The sequence below is a fragment of the Kwoniella dendrophila genome, chromosome 2, assembly GCF_036810415.1.
Source record: "Kwoniella dendrophila CBS 6074 chromosome 2, complete sequence".
In the NCBI taxonomy this organism is placed as follows: domain Eukaryota; kingdom Fungi; phylum Basidiomycota; class Tremellomycetes; order Tremellales; family Cryptococcaceae; genus Kwoniella; species Kwoniella dendrophila.
The window spans coordinates 1508164-1525312 of NC_089477.1; the positions used below are offsets into that span (position 1 = coordinate 1508164).

The 17149-nt window shown below is 40.1% G+C and overlaps 6 protein-coding genes across 6 annotated transcripts; 3 read left to right on the top strand and 3 right to left on the bottom strand.

Moving 5' to 3' along the window:
* Positions 1–133: 133 nt before the first annotated feature.
* Positions 134–1278, bottom strand: L201_001978 (uncharacterized protein; the record flags this gene model as incomplete). The annotated part of the gene is made up of 2 exons (XM_066217758.1): positions 134–229; positions 379–1278. 2 exons carry the CDS (start codon positions 1276–1278, stop codon positions 134–136), a joined length of 996 nt encoding a protein of 331 aa, XP_066073855.1.
* Positions 1279–2968: 1690 nt separating this feature from the next.
* Positions 2969–6260, bottom strand: L201_001979 (uncharacterized protein; the record flags this gene model as incomplete). Its single annotated transcript, XM_066217759.1, has 9 exons — positions 2969–2992; positions 3103–3344; positions 3418–4839; positions 4889–5153; positions 5219–5371; positions 5456–5734; positions 5865–5969; positions 6088–6146; positions 6221–6260. The coding sequence occupies 9 exons, from the start codon at positions 6258–6260 to the stop codon at positions 2969–2971; spliced, it is 2589 nt and encodes an 862-aa protein (XP_066073856.1).
* A 942-nt stretch (positions 6261–7202) lies between these two features.
* On the top strand, positions 7203–8899 carry L201_001980 (uncharacterized protein; the record flags this gene model as incomplete). Its single annotated transcript, XM_066217760.1, has 8 exons — positions 7203–7295; positions 7391–7552; positions 7689–7730; positions 7791–7847; positions 7928–7977; positions 8054–8342; positions 8472–8697; positions 8820–8899. The coding sequence occupies 8 exons, from the start codon at positions 7203–7205 to the stop codon at positions 8897–8899; spliced, it is 999 nt and encodes a 332-aa protein (XP_066073857.1).
* Positions 8900–9469: 570 nt separating this feature from the next.
* On the bottom strand, positions 9470–10423 carry L201_001981 (uncharacterized protein; the record flags this gene model as incomplete). The annotated part of the gene is made up of 4 exons (XM_066217761.1): positions 9470–9709; positions 9971–10026; positions 10226–10283; positions 10400–10423. 4 exons carry the CDS (start codon positions 10421–10423, stop codon positions 9470–9472), a joined length of 378 nt encoding a protein of 125 aa, XP_066073858.1.
* Positions 10424–10917: 494 nt separating this feature from the next.
* On the top strand, positions 10918–13124 carry L201_001982 (flap endonuclease 1; the record flags this gene model as incomplete). The annotated part of the gene is made up of 12 exons (XM_066217762.1): positions 10918–10930; positions 11002–11063; positions 11139–11173; positions 11327–11404; positions 11501–11603; positions 11702–11765; positions 11841–11950; positions 12006–12056; positions 12116–12268; positions 12333–12737; positions 12804–12868; positions 12911–13124. The coding sequence occupies 12 exons, from the start codon at positions 10918–10920 to the stop codon at positions 13122–13124; spliced, it is 1353 nt and encodes a 450-aa protein (XP_066073859.1).
* A 1055-nt stretch (positions 13125–14179) lies between these two features.
* On the top strand, positions 14180–16232 carry L201_001983 (homocitrate synthase, cytosolic isozyme; the record flags this gene model as incomplete). The annotated part of the gene is made up of 8 exons (XM_066217763.1): positions 14180–14392; positions 14461–14543; positions 14717–15222; positions 15297–15355; positions 15428–15585; positions 15647–15781; positions 15856–16084; positions 16152–16232. The coding sequence occupies 8 exons, from the start codon at positions 14180–14182 to the stop codon at positions 16230–16232; spliced, it is 1464 nt and encodes a 487-aa protein (XP_066073860.1).
* Between the last annotated feature and the right edge of the window lie 917 nt (positions 16233–17149).

Genomic DNA, 17149 nt, shown 5'->3' on the forward strand with positions numbered 1-17149 from the left:
TAATCTTCTTCTATGATTGAGCACATTGTGCTGGCATAATAACTACAGGTACAGCACCTGAGACTAACAGAAAGAAATAACTCGTGCGTATTTTTCACACTGGTTCTGTCAAGTACCCTGGGAATGTGATAATTCATTGTAGGCCTTTTGCAAATTCGTTGAGCTGTTTTCTGACATTTTGTCGATTATCTACTAGTTGAGATTTGATCTGTTGTTTTGTTAGACCGGTCTAATGATCGGAAACATAAAAGAGAGAAATTAGCAAGCTGAAATTATCAAAAGCCTTGTACGTGAAAACGTGAAACTTCTCGAGAACCGTTGTGAAGTTCTTCATAGCTGGAGCCGATACTAAGAAGGTATTGTCCAACTCAAACTTACTATTTGAGCTAATTCATCAAGATTGGCCATTGAAACGCCTTTAGATATGATATGTTCGGCAATAGCTATTTTTGCTTCGACGGGTATACGAGCTTTAGGTCCAGGTATACCTTTATGTTTACCTTTGCCTTTTATTGGTGATTTCATCTCCAGTAAACTCAGATCTGCACTGACCGGAGTGATTGATTGGGAAGGAGGGAAAGAAGCTTCTTGAAGTGGAGGCGAAGGTGAATTTGAACAAGCGGAATGAGCTTGAGGATATGATTGAGAAGGTACGAATTGACCCGAAGGGAGAGAGGAGCTGGGTAATATTGATGTGTCAGGAGGCGATACTAAGGTTTGGGCTTTAACGGTTGCGTGGGGTGTAATTTGTTGATGACTATAATATGTAAGTGGCCGTGATTGCACTGGGAGTTGAGAAAGGTGCGTGTAAGCATCATGTGGCGTCAAAGGAGTTGGTGGTCTGCTAGAATTACTGTTGGAGTGATATTTTGAAGAAGCAGTGTTGGCTGAGTGATGTTGCGATTCTGCAAGATAGGCAGTCGTAGGCTGGAAAGAAGAGCTGTTTGCTTGAGGCTGAGGACAATGAGGCGAAAAACTTGCTGGAATATATTGGTTGGGCGATTTGAGAATGTGATCAGACTGATCGCGGGATTGTTGTGGTTGAGTGAAGGCAGCATTTTGCCAATAAACTGGTTTACTCATCCCGCTATCTGCATTAAGAGCTGAAAGCGGCTGAGAGGGCATTTGCATATGTGACTGATCATTGTCTATGGTGATCCTGGGTCTTTTAGGCTGAGATGGAGAATCATTTTGATCAATATGCTGTTGAACTATTGTATTTTGAGTGTTCCACAGAACCGATGGTGGTGGCATAGGCTGCCTGTTGTCTTCCGACATCATCGAGCAGTGATAAGTAAAGTATCACAATTGCAATTCGACAACTGAGGTTGACGGAGGGCAGGAACGAATTCCGAGAATGAGATAACGCAGTGCCGTAAATCTCAAATAGATTAATTAATGTTGTTCTTACAGAGGCCAAAGAAGAGAAGTGAATTTATTGCTCTCAGGCTTAAATCATAAATCTCAACAATCGTAAAACATCGATTTTGGTTTGATTAGTCAATCAGTGTTCAGCTATGCGAACTGTGATCTCTGAAGGTGTATCCTCGGATGTTTCGCAAAAAAATTATGACTTCTCTTGACGGTACCTGTGATGATGACAGATCAGTAACGAAGCGACGGCCACTATACGAGTAGGGACTTACTGTGTTTTGCGAGTTTCATTCATTTCTAATGTTTGAACTGGACGCCTGTAATCGGTAGCTGTTTATGCAGGAAAGAAAACGCATCGGCGGCTCTTTTCACACTGTCAAATATGATGTTACCTTATCGATCAACTCTATAACATGTAGTTGGTGGTTCCCAATTACCTGTATCGGGTTCCTTCGTTCCTTCATTGGTACCTTTGACGTAACATAATGCTCGAGCGTTAGACTATGAAATTAGACCTGATCTCCCTCCTTTCGTACGAGCTTAATGACTGCGTTCTAACTATTCTCTTACCTTTGTAGCAGAAGGAATCTCGCCACAGCCTTGTGCTGAGGTGGAGCTTCCTGTATGACTGGACATCCTGGTTTCTGTGAAAATCATACAGAAGAAGTTCTTGCTATAGGTACAATCACATGTATCATATATCGTCTCGCGGCCCGGTACACAATAAAGGTCCGTACACAGTGTGATAAGGTCAATGTGTTGTTGAATCTCCTTAAAACCCAGTAAAACTTGACAACCAGGAAAATGGAATGTGTTGTGCCACACAATTTCTGCAAGTTGACGTTGAAACCTTGATCTGTGCTCTTTTTGGCGTACCTTTTTGGCATCATCTCTATCATCATCATCCTTTTACATGGTGGCACCTTATAATTATACGAGTTCATTTCCGCTTTTATCGCATTCCCGTTATAATCATTGTTGTACCTTATATATAGTCTTACAGGTTTTGATAAATAGCTTCCGATGTGTGTTTCAGCTTCATCTCGATAATCTCGATAAACAATCGCGAAAATAACTTCGGCTGTTCATTGTATTTGCATCCTCTCATCTAACCCATTTCTGAGCCTGTAAAGTGGACGACACGAAAGAGTTCATCTACGTACTATATCGTTCTTGTAAGGAATATCAATGGAAGGTAATAACATGGAAGGGAATTTACCAAAGGGAAAGAATACTGAAATCCAAACTATGGACATGGTATTGATGGAATAAATGTAATTAGATATGTAAGTGATACCTACCTATACCATGACTGGATCATATAAAAGAGAAAACCTGAAAATAAAATCTAATAAATGTATAAAATTAAAGTGTAAAAAATGGTGGGTGGGAAGAAACTATGCCAAAAAGTACCATGCTGGGAATGCTTGCGACGTATTACATTATATTGTGTTTATCGTCCTTGGACGACAGAGCGCGGCAAGATGAGTCGTTATATGTTTGTTGATCCGAAACCTATGCAAAATCGATAAGAGATAAAATCGGGGTTGTAGGAAATTTGAGGAGATATGGTAGTTGAGAATGGTGTGAAAGTCTATTTGGAAGCGTTCTTGATGGCCTAAAATGGAATTTATCATCAGCACATATAGCCTTGTATTATTCTCATAGATGGTAGATGAAACCAGGGAGAAATCAATGTTTTGAGTGCTTTAAACAGATCTAACTCACTTGTTGAGCATAAGCAGCGTTTGTCTTTGCGCGCTTGTTACCTGACCTTGATCTACCCCATTGAATTGCATGTTGTACCCAATCTTGTAAAAGCTCATCTCGTACGGCACCTTTATAGGTTTCACCGAAGTCACCAATAAGCCCAAGTGACGCGGTACTGAATGAATCTGTTCGATCTTCATCTGCCCAACATGTTTTAAGGAAACCCATAATACCAGATACGTATGGTTGCATTGCGGCAGCTAAGCATATAGCAACAATCAGGTTAGACATCTCTCTATTGATGATCCACCTAAATTATCAAGGACGACTTACCATCTGTGTCTTTGATACCATTCATGATACCAATGAAAGCATCAACGATTGATTCCCTCATTGTTTGAACGAAATCTATCATGACTTCGTCACCTGGAGAAGCTGAAGTTGAACCAGCTTGACTGAGGATAGTCATAGTAGTATCAAGGTATGGTCTAAATCCACCTCCAACAGCTAAAGCAACTTCACCAATTGTGGTGATGGCATTAGGTTTGACCTGTCGTTGAACAACAGGACTTCGAAGAAGATCGATGAGAGCGACCATTAATCTTTCAGCATACGGCGTCAAACCTTCATTGACGGCTCGTGCAATATCACTTCCGACATACACGGCAGCTTGAGCGACTTGCCAATCTTCGAATGAACCGAGAGCGGAAAGAAGGAATGGTGCGAAAGCATCCATATATTTGATGAAACCAGCTTCAAGGGCACTGGCTAATCCACCTACAGTAGCGAAGGCATCTTCTAATACACCAGCATGTTTACCAGAAGCTTGAATCAAACCTAAAAGGTTGGTCATGATTCGATCGGCGAATGGTGCAGCCAAAGATGGTGATCTTCGGATGAAACTTTGAATGACTACGCAAAGGTTGATTTGCATATCATTCCAGTTGTTTCGATCATCCATACCAACTAACTGATCTTGCATACCCAACAATGCTTCCTGCCGGGCGAGAATAGCAACTGCAACTTCTTGTACAACAGGCAGAGTGTCGTTGGCGGATGCACCGAGGAAAACAGCTATCGTTTGGTAGGCGGCACTTCGACTGTTGGCGTGGTTGGTTGGTCGTTCAGCGATGGGCATTAACTCCTTCAATATACCGGAATAGTATTCTGACATTGGTGAAGTTTGTACATCATCACCTAAGATATCGGCGTCGCCAGAAATTTGAACGACAAGACTGTTAAGGGCTGCGCAACAACTGTTACATGTTCGGGGAGAAGCGTTGAGACCAATGACAAGAGCTGTGATGAGGTTTCGAAGGTGGACGGCGGGATCAATGACTTGAAGCATGTTTTCGCAAATCTTACTTAATGTCCAGGCAACTGTATCTCGTACTGGTAAACTTGGATCAGATTGCATCATACCGATAAGAGCGCCAAGAGCTTGAGTGACGAGGGGAGCGAGAACTTCAGGATCAGGACCATCGAGAATGGAACCAAAGGCCATAACAGCAGCTTCTCGTCGTTGCCAATCAGCTTGCGTTATACCAGCTTCTACGAACGGTACGACCGGTTGAACAATATCGTTACCAACATTGTTGGCGAGTAATTCTAAACAACAACCAGCAGCCATGGCTTTTGTCCAATCGTCTTCGTCATCATCTTCATTCTGTTGTGTGAGTAATTCAAGGAGTACTGGTAAGATATCGGGAAGAGCAGCTTTGGCGAAGCCTTTTGAAACGTAGATTGGTTGTTCTCCTACTTCGTATGCCTATACAGATTAGCGAACATTCGAAAAATTGATAACTCACATCCATGGCTGCCTGTGATAACTCTATTTCCTCTTCACAAACTGTACTCCAGAATTCGATAGCTTGAAGGGCTACAGGTTCTTCTTGGTGTTTCATACCCATGATAGTCAATCCAAAAAGAGCCCTTTCCATATAGAAATCCATCTTCTCGTAGTATAAGTGCATGATTCTAACGAGACATTCAAAAGCACCAACTTGGACAGTGACCGATGGACTTTGAGTAGCTTCACAGACTACTTGCATAATGTAGTTTCGTTCGCCCTTTTAGGATTTCAACGTTAGACACATAAGATGATGAGGGTAGCATGAGGAACAGTCAGGCTTACTTCTCGCTCAAAGTTATCCCTTATGAATTCTAAGGAGTTGAGTAAAGCTTGGATAGCGGCATGTTGAACCTCGTGACTTGGTTCTTCCTTTCGAGCTCCTTGTACGACTGCGGTAAGAATTTCGTTTGATCGTGCGGAAAGAATTTCAGGATCCTACAAGGAATATTCAAAACGTAAGGATCCTTCCCCTCAATGCTACAAGATCCAGGACAGCCGCAAGGAATGAGTGAGACTTACAATAACTTCACAAATGAAACCGACAGCTTGTAAAGTAGACACTCTCAATCCTTGGTTTTCTTGATTTCCAACGAATTCAAGTAATTGTGGAATTAACTCTGGCCATTTATTTACTGGTAATTCAATTGCTGCAATTGCCGAAACACAGGTAGCAGCTACAGCTCCTGCACGATGTTGTGGTGATCCAAGAGTTGATAGTACGGATTGTTTAAGTGGTGCGGTGGCTTCATCAGAAAGCGCTAACCATCGTTCTGACAATTGGGGTTGATTTACGGCGTCCTGAAACAGAAATCAAGACCTGTCAGTGATTGTGTTCTCAAACAAGATCGTTGGATTGTTTTCGATAGATATCAGATATGTGGACAATTTTGTGTTGAGACAAGGAAATTCCAACAGAGAAACAACTCACTCTAGCGGCAATAGCATTCTTGAAAGCTAAACCAGCTGCATATCGAACATTCAAATCTTGTTGTTCATTCGCTAATTCTGCAGCAAGGGTATGGAGGTATCCATGCTATTATATGCCGACCAACCATATATAATCAGCTCAACTCCACTTATGAATTCGCTTAAATTTGACCTTTTGTCGCTTTCTCACATTCCTTCGAATCTACTATTGAAAATCCACTTACGAAATTATCTCTGGCGGCAGCTTCAAGTTGTTGTGTAGCAGATTCTCGAGCCGCTTGGTCTAATGAGGTAGATATGGATCAGTTCAGACTTTCCACTTTGTGAATTACATGATGTAGTAGGCGGCAAACGTACTGGGAGACAAGGAATCTTGGAGCAGCTGAGCCGCGTTCATGTTGGTTTTATTTTTTTGATTTTGATTGATGAGGAGAGAATCGAAGATGTAGGGTTGATGTGAGCTGTCGTGTATTTGTCAGATGAAAGGGAAACTAAAGAAGGTAATGAGTTTCGACAGCTATAGAAATATAGGGAGAGAGATATATTATAAATCTACCAGTTATCACAAACAAATAGCAAATACCAACAATTCAACTTAATCTGCTAAGAAAGTAAAGCAAGAACCACCCACGCGTACTGACAAACTATCACCGTGGGTTTATTTTCGAGATTGGGAGAAATTATGAAAAATACGCAATTAGGAAATTATCCTCTATATCGACATTTTTGAGCTATGACGTTTTAGTCAGTGGCACTCACTCAACCGGGACTTTTATCTGCAACTTCGATATCTTGTTCACTTCACCTTGTAATCCTTCCAAAGTATATCGTTGAAGTAGTACAGGGGGTGCTGTTTCCACTTGTAACATTGATCGTTCTCGAAGTGACAGCTCAGAGACTTGTAGGGGCTGCTAGAACTAGTCGCTCGAGATCATCACTTAATGATGAATCTTATGTCGACTTTACTGCATTTCTATCGCCTTTGACCTCAGAATATAGTTATACGATGAGAACACAATGTTTATAGCCTTGATTAGCTGGCTAGCTAGATGAAATAAGACTTGGATTATGATGATATGATGCTGAGAGGATGTGGCTTACCACAACATAAAAGTTTTTGCCGGGGCGCCACAAAGCGCGTGTTTTTTTGTTTTCGAACATCAATTTCGGTTGTTGCATGAGGATACTGTTGTTTTTCATGTAAACACACTATACTCGTTGAGAAATTGACTTGGAAGGTCTGTACAGTAGATCAGCCATCATACAAGTCCTGAGCAGCGACGACAGCATACACTGAGCCATCCGAATTGTTCAACAGAAAGACACATACTTTGTAATCATGGACGATCCATCTGGATGGTCATTGACCGAATCTGATCCTCACGTGTTCACTCAACTACTTAAGGATTTAGGAGTAAAGGGCTTACAGGTTGTGAGTTCAGTCTGTTCAAAGATCAAGAAATCCTACACTTGATTGGAAACGTATCCCTCGAAATAAATATACGCTTACTTGTTTCTTGTGCATAGGACGACCTATACTCACTTGACGAAGCAACTCTTTCAACTTTAAAACCTATACATGCTTTGATCTTCCTATTCAAATATGTTGAATCATCAGCAAGTAACGCGGAAGGAAGTAGTGGTGTTGAAGTTGATCCTCTGGATACTGGTGTATGGTTCGCTAATCAGGTGAGGTTCCCTGCATACACTATGATATAATCCGAAGATATAATGTTAAGAAGGAAGATGTTATTTCCATGTGCTGTCTGGGCGACCCTTGCCATATTCGGTCAAAACAGCTGACCTCATAAACTGGGCTGTTTAGGTGATCAACAATTCGTGCGGTACAGTGGCTGCTTTGAATGCTGTAAGCTCATCCATACGGACTAGTCTGCAGGGGACAGCTAATCTCAATTATACCGAATAGGTCATGAATATCCCTCCTCAGCCTTCGTCGCATATCGAAGAATCTATAACTTTAGGTGTGAGTTTATCGTGTGCATAATTAGAATTCCATCAATTAAAAATACTTAGCTCACCTCTGATAATATGTTTACAAAACAGGAAGAATTAGGTAACTTGAGAGAATTCGGTGCTGGAATGGAATCGTTAGAGTGAGTAGGAATATTCTCTGGCTTGGGACACTGGTAAATTGTCCAATAAATGGGCTAATTACAGTAAATCTTACAGCTTAGGTCACTTAATATCATCTTCACCACATATACGTGAAGTACATAATTCATTCTCAAAATCATCACCATTTTCAATGGACCCCTCAGCTTTCCCAGAAAGAGAAAAAGAAGATGCATATCATTTCATTGCATATTTGCCTGTTAATGGGATTTTATATGAATTAGACGGTTTAAGAAAAAATCCAATTATGCATGCTCCTATAGATGAAAGTTTAGGTGAAGATGCATGGTTAGAAGTAGCTAGAGAGACTGTAGAGAATAGAATAGCTACTTATCCACCTGGTTCAGTGAGCCAATTTCCAATCACACTTTCGTTCTTTCGTATGAACCCTATATCGGATTATTCATCAAGATAGGTGTATTAATGATCATTGTACTGAACTGAGCTAATCAATATTTCTGTACCGTTTAAACAGTTGATGTTCAATCTATTATGTATACGTTCAACACCACTACCAAGATTACAAAGGTTATTGCAAGACCCATCAACACCTTCTGAGCAAAAATATCAGATCCAAGATCAATTAGATCATGAATTAAACAAAACAAAGAGGGGTGAAATGGAAAATACCCTGAGGAGAAATAACTTGTTGCCTACTGTATTTCACTTATTCAAAACTTTAGGTGAAAGTGGTTTAGCGGGTAAGTTTGCTCACGGTTTTAATTACGCCACTGTTAGCCTTCACACGATGTCTTTTACCCTCCATCTGTCTGTACTCCAAAGTGAATATTCGATATTGATGGATTTTATTGATCCCGTATAGGTAAAGCTGTAAAGGAAGCTAGAGCTAAAGGTAAAGATAGGAGGGAAAAACGATTGGCTAAAGGCGAGGAAGATGATTAATATTGTTTTTCTACGAGGGAGGGCGCATGATCCCACTTGAAGCTGCCTCATCAGGAGGAATCATTTCTGCCTGGATTGAAATTGCATTCTCTTGGGTATATAATATAACATGCATGACGGAATATCACAGATTAGTAATTGCGCAAAAGCCAGAAATTGTGTCTCACATGAATTTCGAGTCATCTTTACATCACACACACTCATGATCGTCAGATGGTCATCCACAATGATATGCTCTTTCAACAGAATGAAAGAGTTGTCAGCGGTCAACGTTGTGAATGGTACTGCTGCTAAATTCATTTCCTTGTACGATGTTCAGTAAAAAAAGAAATGTAGTCTTTGAGTAAATCTTTCGGGCTCAAAACAAATAAGTAGTCGTATCGATTGTTGGGAGCTTCTGGATTAGATGAACAAATATCGGGTTCAGATGGGCATATCATTTTCTTTCTTGAATGAGTTGCATCCCTATATATTCCTTTTATATGGATTATCTAATTTAATTCCTCTACTGAACCCCCGATCCATCACTACTATTCCATCTACACCTCCTCGTACTCATACTTGAGACGTTTAGTGGTGAGCATCGGCTTTAGGTAAATCTTTTTCTAAGAATTTCAAGTAATCATCAGCTGATTCACCTTCAGCTTCAGTTGAAGAAGTAGCTGAAGCTTTTGGTGCTGAACCACCAATTGTAGGTTCTTGAGCATCGAATTTAGATAATTCAGAAGCGAGATCTGATGGAAGAGTTGGGGCTGTTGGTGGTTTTGGAGCGTTGAATGATTTTACTGATCCAACGTGAGCATCGGCAGACTATATAAGTGAAAAGAAAGAAAAGATGGAGTGTCAACAAGCTGTTCCATTGTGACCATATACGAATTTCGTGATAAATGCAATGCTATGAAAGCAAAACAAGTGTCGTGATGCCGCCTTCTTTTAAATTGATCGAGGCGGATGAGTTCGTGTCACTTCTTCACTATAATCACTGACGGGAACGATATTTTTCCAATTCCAAATTGAGTGTCCAGAAGACGTGTATGATGTGATTTATCGAAATCAGACCCCTTAACTCACCTTGGCAGCTGGCTTGTAGGCTTTGAGTTGGTTAACGTATAAGTCTTGGACAAGATCTATGTAGAGTAACGAGATTGAATTTGTTAGTTCAGCTATACGATATGTTTCATTTCTTATCGCCTTTTCTACTAAAGCTTTCCATGTGACATCCTTCTTAATTAAACCAGCTTGATCATCTTTTCACTGAAACGCATCTACTTTGACTTATTCGACCATTCTACCTCGATGCTAAGATCTGATCAAATTCGCACTTACCCATCTTAATAGCAGAAACTGAGAAAGATCTAGTGAAAGATGGGACTGCTCGTTGAGCCTAATAGAAGAATACACCAATGAAATATTAGCTCAACACATCCTTATTTCCGATCCCCTTTTTTTCCCTCCTTCTGGTATTCAGTAATCTTCATTCCTGCTGAGTAGGACACGTACGGAGAGACGAAGGATAGAAGCCATTTTGTCTGGTTTTGATGCTTTTTGAGTGGTGAATTGATAAACCTTTTTTATTGACAGATTTTTGATTTAAGGATGTCTTTGACGTCTATGGTGGAATTCGAGGTTTTAGGGTAACAACGACGACCGAAAGGGTGTTGAGAGACCATAAAGTGAAGAAACGGAAGAAACGGATAGGTAGACTAACCTTACATGCCTATCACAAGTTTGACGGCCGAAATTCAGGTCAGATGCCTAACAACAAGCTGACCAAAAGGATTAAGCGGAGCTCTCCACTTGAAGATGCAGTGAAATAATATTATCAGTCGAGACGCGTTCGATGATCAGCCACTCTACAAAATCTCATGTTCAGAGGTTGCGTCACGTCCACTCAAACCTTTCCCCTTTCAGTCAGTCAACATTACTATTTGTTATTGTATTTTAACCATTCCTCATTGACCTTATTGAGATAATTGGCCAAATAGTAATTACTCATTCAGTTTGATTGTAGCTGCAGCATGGGTATTAAGGGTAAATTCTTTCTATCACTCAGCTATTCACAGCACGAAGCACGCCTTAGTTGACTTGACTGAAATATACAGGTCTTACCGCTTTATTGAGTGAGAATGCTCCAAGATGTATGAAGGAACATGAGATGAAAACTGTATGTCATCTTGCCATCAACTGCTTAATCTCTCGTTCCCGGACGAGATGACTCTAGCTGATAAATACACCGCAGCTTTTCGGTAGGAAGGTAGCTATTGACGCTTCTATGTAAGTCGTCCTTCTTTCCTTCTTTTCACAATCCCTTCCTTTCCCTCTATTCGGTTGCTGGACACGATATCAGCAGTCTTCTTCTAGCTTCAACGATCAGTTACGCGTTTGGACATGAATGGAAATGCTGATGGATAACCTACATAACTTCAGGTCAATCTACCAATTCTTGATCGCAGTTAGACAACAGGACGGTCAGATGTTGATGAATGAAAGTGGTGATGTAACGAGGTGAGCTGCTCTTTCTCAGAACGTCAGCTTTCTGATCATTACAGTCTTTGGATTATGGATGTAACTAGACAATTTGCTGATCTGACGTATTATTAGTCATTTGATGGGTTTCTTCTATCGTACGATACGGATGGTGGATCATGGTATAAAACCTTGTTATATTTTTGATGGTAAACCTCCAGAGCTGAAAGGTAATTTAGTGAGTATCTTGTTATCCGTATTCCATATATCTCAAAAGCAGGCTTAAACCACAGCACTGATTGCGTGCTTCCTTATGCTGATGTGCTCGTTCTATAGCTTGCCAAACGATTTGCACGAAGGGAAGAAGCCAAGGAAGGTGAGGAAGAAGCTAGAGAGACAGGTTAGTCTTTGATTATTTCGCTTTTCCGCCTCTTGGTCGTTGCGGATATTCAGCTGATCGTCTGAATTCACACAGGTACTGCTGAGGATATCGATAAGCTTGCTCGAAGACAAGTGAGGGTCACGAGAGAGCATAACGACGAATGTAAGAAGCTGTTGTCGTTGATGGGTATACCGGTAGTAACAGTATGTCAACATTCATATCCAGTCCGTAACGATCAAAGCTGATGAGTCCGCGTAGGCACCAGGAGAAGCTGAAGCTCAATGTGCTGAGCTTGCTCGAGCAGGAAAAGTGAGCTTTCATTTTTACGTCTTTGGAAGCATAAGCTGACGGCAGGTTTGTCTTTGCAGGTATATGCAGCGGGATCTGAAGATATGGATACTCTTACTTTCCATACACCTATATTACTACGACACCTCACCTTCTCGGAAGCCAAGAAGATGCCTATCTCGGAGATCAATCTTGATATAGCCCTAGAGGATTTGGACATGACGATGGATCGAGTGAGTAGCTGCTACATTGATTGTGTTTTTCAAGACAACAACAGCCAGCTAACGATCTCAATAGTTTATTGAATTGTGTATATTGCTTGGATGCGATTACTTGGAGCCAACCAAGGGTATTGGACCCAAGACTGCCCTTAAACTCTTACGGGAACATGATGGATTAGCGGGGGTGGTGAATTTTGTTCGAGGAAAGATGGAAGAAAAAGAACAAGAGAACAAAGCTATCTCATCTTCACAACATGATGATGATGATTCAGATAGAGAAAGTGAAGAAGGTGGTGGTGGCGGTATGATGGTTAATTCCGATGGTGAAGAGATACCGGTTAGTAGTCCGGTCAAGAAAAGTCCGGCAAAAAAGAAGAAGAAGGTTACAAGTTCTGGTATGGTCATACCTGAATATTGGCCATGGGAAGAAGCAAAACAACTTTTCATCACTCCGGATGTGGTGAAAGGTAAAGATCTAGAAGTGAGTGTGTGCAACACACGTAGATTTTCTTGAGTCAAAGTCTGACGTTAATGGACCAATTTTTAGCTCGAATGGAAAGCGCCAGATACAGAAGGATTGGTAGAATTCTTATGTCGTGATAAGGGATTCAAGTAAGTGACCTATGTCTTTCAGCTTTCTCTTGCCTTTCGCAGATATAAGGCCTCGAAGCTGACAGTAAGTTGTAGTGAGGATAGAGTGAGAGCAGGAGCTGCTAAATTAGCCAAAATGTTAGCTGCCAAACAGCAAGGCAGATTGGATGGTTTCTTCACTGTTAAACCCAAAGACGCAGGTACAACGAAACCTGCTGCAGGAGGTAAACGAAAAGCAGAAGAAAAAGGAGGAGCCAAGAAGAAGGGTAAGAAGTAATCTTACAATTCGACGTTGTATCAAGCATCAACATTCGAGTCAAAATTGTTTTGTATATCATATAATACTCGTATGCCCATGTTCCTTGCATACTGTATATATATGACTGCGGTGTTCGTCGATAGCAGTCGCTCTGACAGCTTACATATCGGCGTTGATACCGATATCTCGGAAATCAGTCCTGTCATTCATCATTTCAGCAACCCTCTTTTGCCTTTCACGTGACTTTTCGATCAGTCAGCTAGGCCAAATTACCTAAAGTGGCAATTTCTGCTTAATCAAATGGTAATACCTTGTAATTTCGAATTTCCAGAAAACTTCGAAATGATTACCAGTCGAAAATTGACTCGGTCCGGGGTTTGTTCACACTGAAAAGAGCAAATCAAACAGAAGAGGAGGAGGATGCATGGAATTCAGCTCTTAATTTACATGCATGCATACTGATATACAGCTACATATAGTGCTTGCATACGTCAGAATCGTGGATCATCAAGTCGCGTGAAAATTGAATTCTACTCATACATATATATATTCGGTTATCTGAATTCTGACTTTCGGGGGTTAAAATCTATAGAGTATACTTAATTTGTAAGTCGAAAATTTAACGTCACTCCACTTTTTTTTTTTTTTAATTACGCTCAGTAGTTGTATGAGTCGAAATTCACTTGATTGGATCAAATAATTCCCATTTTTTCCTCGACGTCGAGTTATATCTATATACATCATTTCTTGAATTGATTTATTGAATTGTCTCCTCCTTCCATATTATATCATCTAAAAAGAAAGATAACGTCTTAATCTTATCTTTCATCAAATAAATCAATTTCCTGTTAAAACAGTAGCATAGAAAACCACAAGAAGAAAATTTACAGGGTTCTTTTTACCTTTTTTTTATCTATTAAGCGCTTATAGAAAAATCAATTCTTAGAAAACCTCGTTAAAATCTCATCTCTTCATTCATCAATCAATTCAAGAGAATTATAGATTAGATTAGAAGAACAATTTGATCTATTTCTATTAGATAACATAAATCAATCAATCAATCATCCAAAAAAATGTGTCCACCAGCCGATCAACCTATATCAGCCACAAATGGAGGTGAAGAAATGGTACCAATTATAAATGATGGTCCACATATATCTTCATCAACCAATGGTCAAATAAATAAAATCAATGAAAATACTTCACAACAACCTCCAGCAGTTAAATCACATAAAGGTTTATATGGTAGAGCAAGTGATTTCTTAAGTAATACTTCAAATTGGAGTGTAAGTTGTTTTCACATACAGGACTACCCATTTTCTGGAACGGAGACTGACCATTCGTTTATTACCAGATTATTGAATCAACTCTTCGAGAAGGTGAACAATTCGCCAATGCTTTCTTTACCCTTGAAACCAAAATCAAGATCGCTAAGATGTAAGTTTTCTTCACCTTTTGTAATCATCAAAGGCGTTTTCAGTCATCGTGCAGTGCACAAGATGTCCTGGTGATAAATCAACCTTCACCGAGAACAATTATTCATCTACACACAGCTATAGTATCCTTTTCAGAGTCTTTCATAACTGATATACTGGCTTTTTCAATGATAGGCTTGATGAGTTTGGTGTTGAATACATTGAACTTACCTCCCCAGCTGCTTCACCAGAATCAAGAGCTCATTGTGAAGCTATTTGTAAATTAGGTCTCAAAAAAACCAAGATCTTAACACATATTAGATGTCATATGGATGATGCTAGATTAGCTGTTGAAACCGGTGTTGATGGTGTCGACGTTGTTATTGGTACATCATCATTCTTAAGAGAACACTCTCACGGTAAAGATATGACATGGATCACCAAAACCGCCATTGAAGTCATTGAATTCGTTAAATCAAAAGGTATCGAAATCAGATTCTCATCAGAAGACTCGTTTAGATCAGAATTAGTAGATTTATTATCAATTTACAGAACTGTAGATAAAATTCACGTAAATAGAGTTGGTGTTGCCGATACTGTTGGTTGTGCCGATCCAAGACAAGTCTACGATTTAGTAAGAACTTTGAGAGGTGTTGTCAGTTGTGATATCGAATGTCATTTCCATAACGATACTGGTTGTTGTAAGTACATGCTCTTCATACTTCTCTACAAACAACGTAGCGCACTGGGTTAACTTTCAATAAACCTTTTTTAGCTATCGCAAATGCCTACGCTGCCCTCGAAGCCGGTGCTACCCACATTGATACCTCTATCGTAAGTTGGACATCTTGCTGTTGTCATGGTCAGAACAAGGCAACTCAGCTAATATGCCTTCTCCTATTCTAGCTCGGTATCGGTGAAAGAAACGGTATCACACCTCTTGGTGGTTTGATTGCTAGAATGATGGTAGCCGATCCTGATTACGTCAAAGGCAAATACAAGTTGTCAATGTTGAGAGAATTAGAAAACGTTGTTGCTGAAGCTGTCGAAATCTCTGTTCCATTGTAAGTGCATCTAATACCTAGACAACCGAAATTATTCAGACTAATAGATTCTTGTTTATAGCAATAACTACATCACTGGTTTCTGTGCTTTCACCCACAAAGCTGGTATTCACGCCAAAGCTATTCTTGCCAACCCATCCACTTACGAAATCTTAAATCCTGCTGATTTCGGTATGACTCGATACGTATCTATCGGGTGAGTAGCTAGCGCTTTCGTGAATACAGTCGAATAGCTGCAAACGGTTTTACTGATCTGCCTATTCACGATAGTCACCGACTTACAGGTTGGAACGCTGTCAAATCACGAGTAGAACAACTCAACCTTAACCTTACCGATGATCAAGTCAAAGATGCTACTGCTAAAATCAAGGAATTGGCTGATGTAAGAACACAATCAATGGAAGATGTTGATATGATCTTACGTATTTACCACACCGGTATTCAAACTGGTGATCTTAAAGTCGGTCAATCTGCCGTTTTAGATCGATTGCTTGAAAAAGTGAGTTTGCGACGTTGTTAGCTGGTAGTTGAGGAGGTTGCAGCTAATATCCTTACTTCTTTTCCAGCACATGCCATCAAGAGAAGGATCACCAAATGGAAGTGCAAATGGAAACAAAAGAGCTAGAATTGAAGGTGCTACCGCTTAAGTGGAAGATCTTGTGAATCAATGAAAGCTTCTACAACGAAAAAGAAAGAAGAAGAATAATGTTTGCGATTATTATTATTATGTATTTTTGAGTAGAGGCTGAGATCGAATATAGAAAAAAGCGCTACGGATGGGGTTTAAGTGGTCTTTGCTTTTGTTATATATCATGTTATACGTTCTCTTTACAATGCATACTAGTCATTCGGTCATTGATTACATTGTCCGTACAAAACAGTACGGCACCTAGAAGCCAGCACTCAAACACTGGTAACACTGTTTAATTTACGGTATTGCAATAGCGGTAGCGGGGAGTTTTGATGAGTTAACCTTAGTAAAAGATTACGAATGTTTAGGGGTATTAACCGGGTTTATTTATGGATAACCTGAAGTAACCTTGTTCAAAAGTAAGCACTCCCAATAACAATAACAAGTACCGTATGTATTCTGAACCTTCGTATATCCTTCATCATAGACAACATCAACTCTGCATTAATATCATATGTTTGTGCAAAATAGCTCTTGCTACATTCTGTCACCTGTGATACTTTGATAATTAACACGCCATCAATTCAGTCGGTCCTTTTTATCCGAAACGTTTCCAGCGTCCTTCCGGTCGGAAAGAAATCCAACTTGTAACAACAATAGACATAAGAACAACACCATCTTGCAAAAGATCCCAGTCCAGCTTCCTCTAAAGCAGTCTTTGACAGAAATCTTGCATTGATAATACCCAGAAGAAATTAGTACAGACAAAATCGATATCCGGCTTTCCAGCACCGAACCTGTAGAGTATATCGAAAAGCGGAGATTCCGTTTCATGGGCGGTACAAAGGCCAGTCAGTTTAGAGGGAAGGATAGAATGACAAAGGATACACCAGATGCATAGTAATACTTCTCAAGCAGTATCAAGCTACGAGA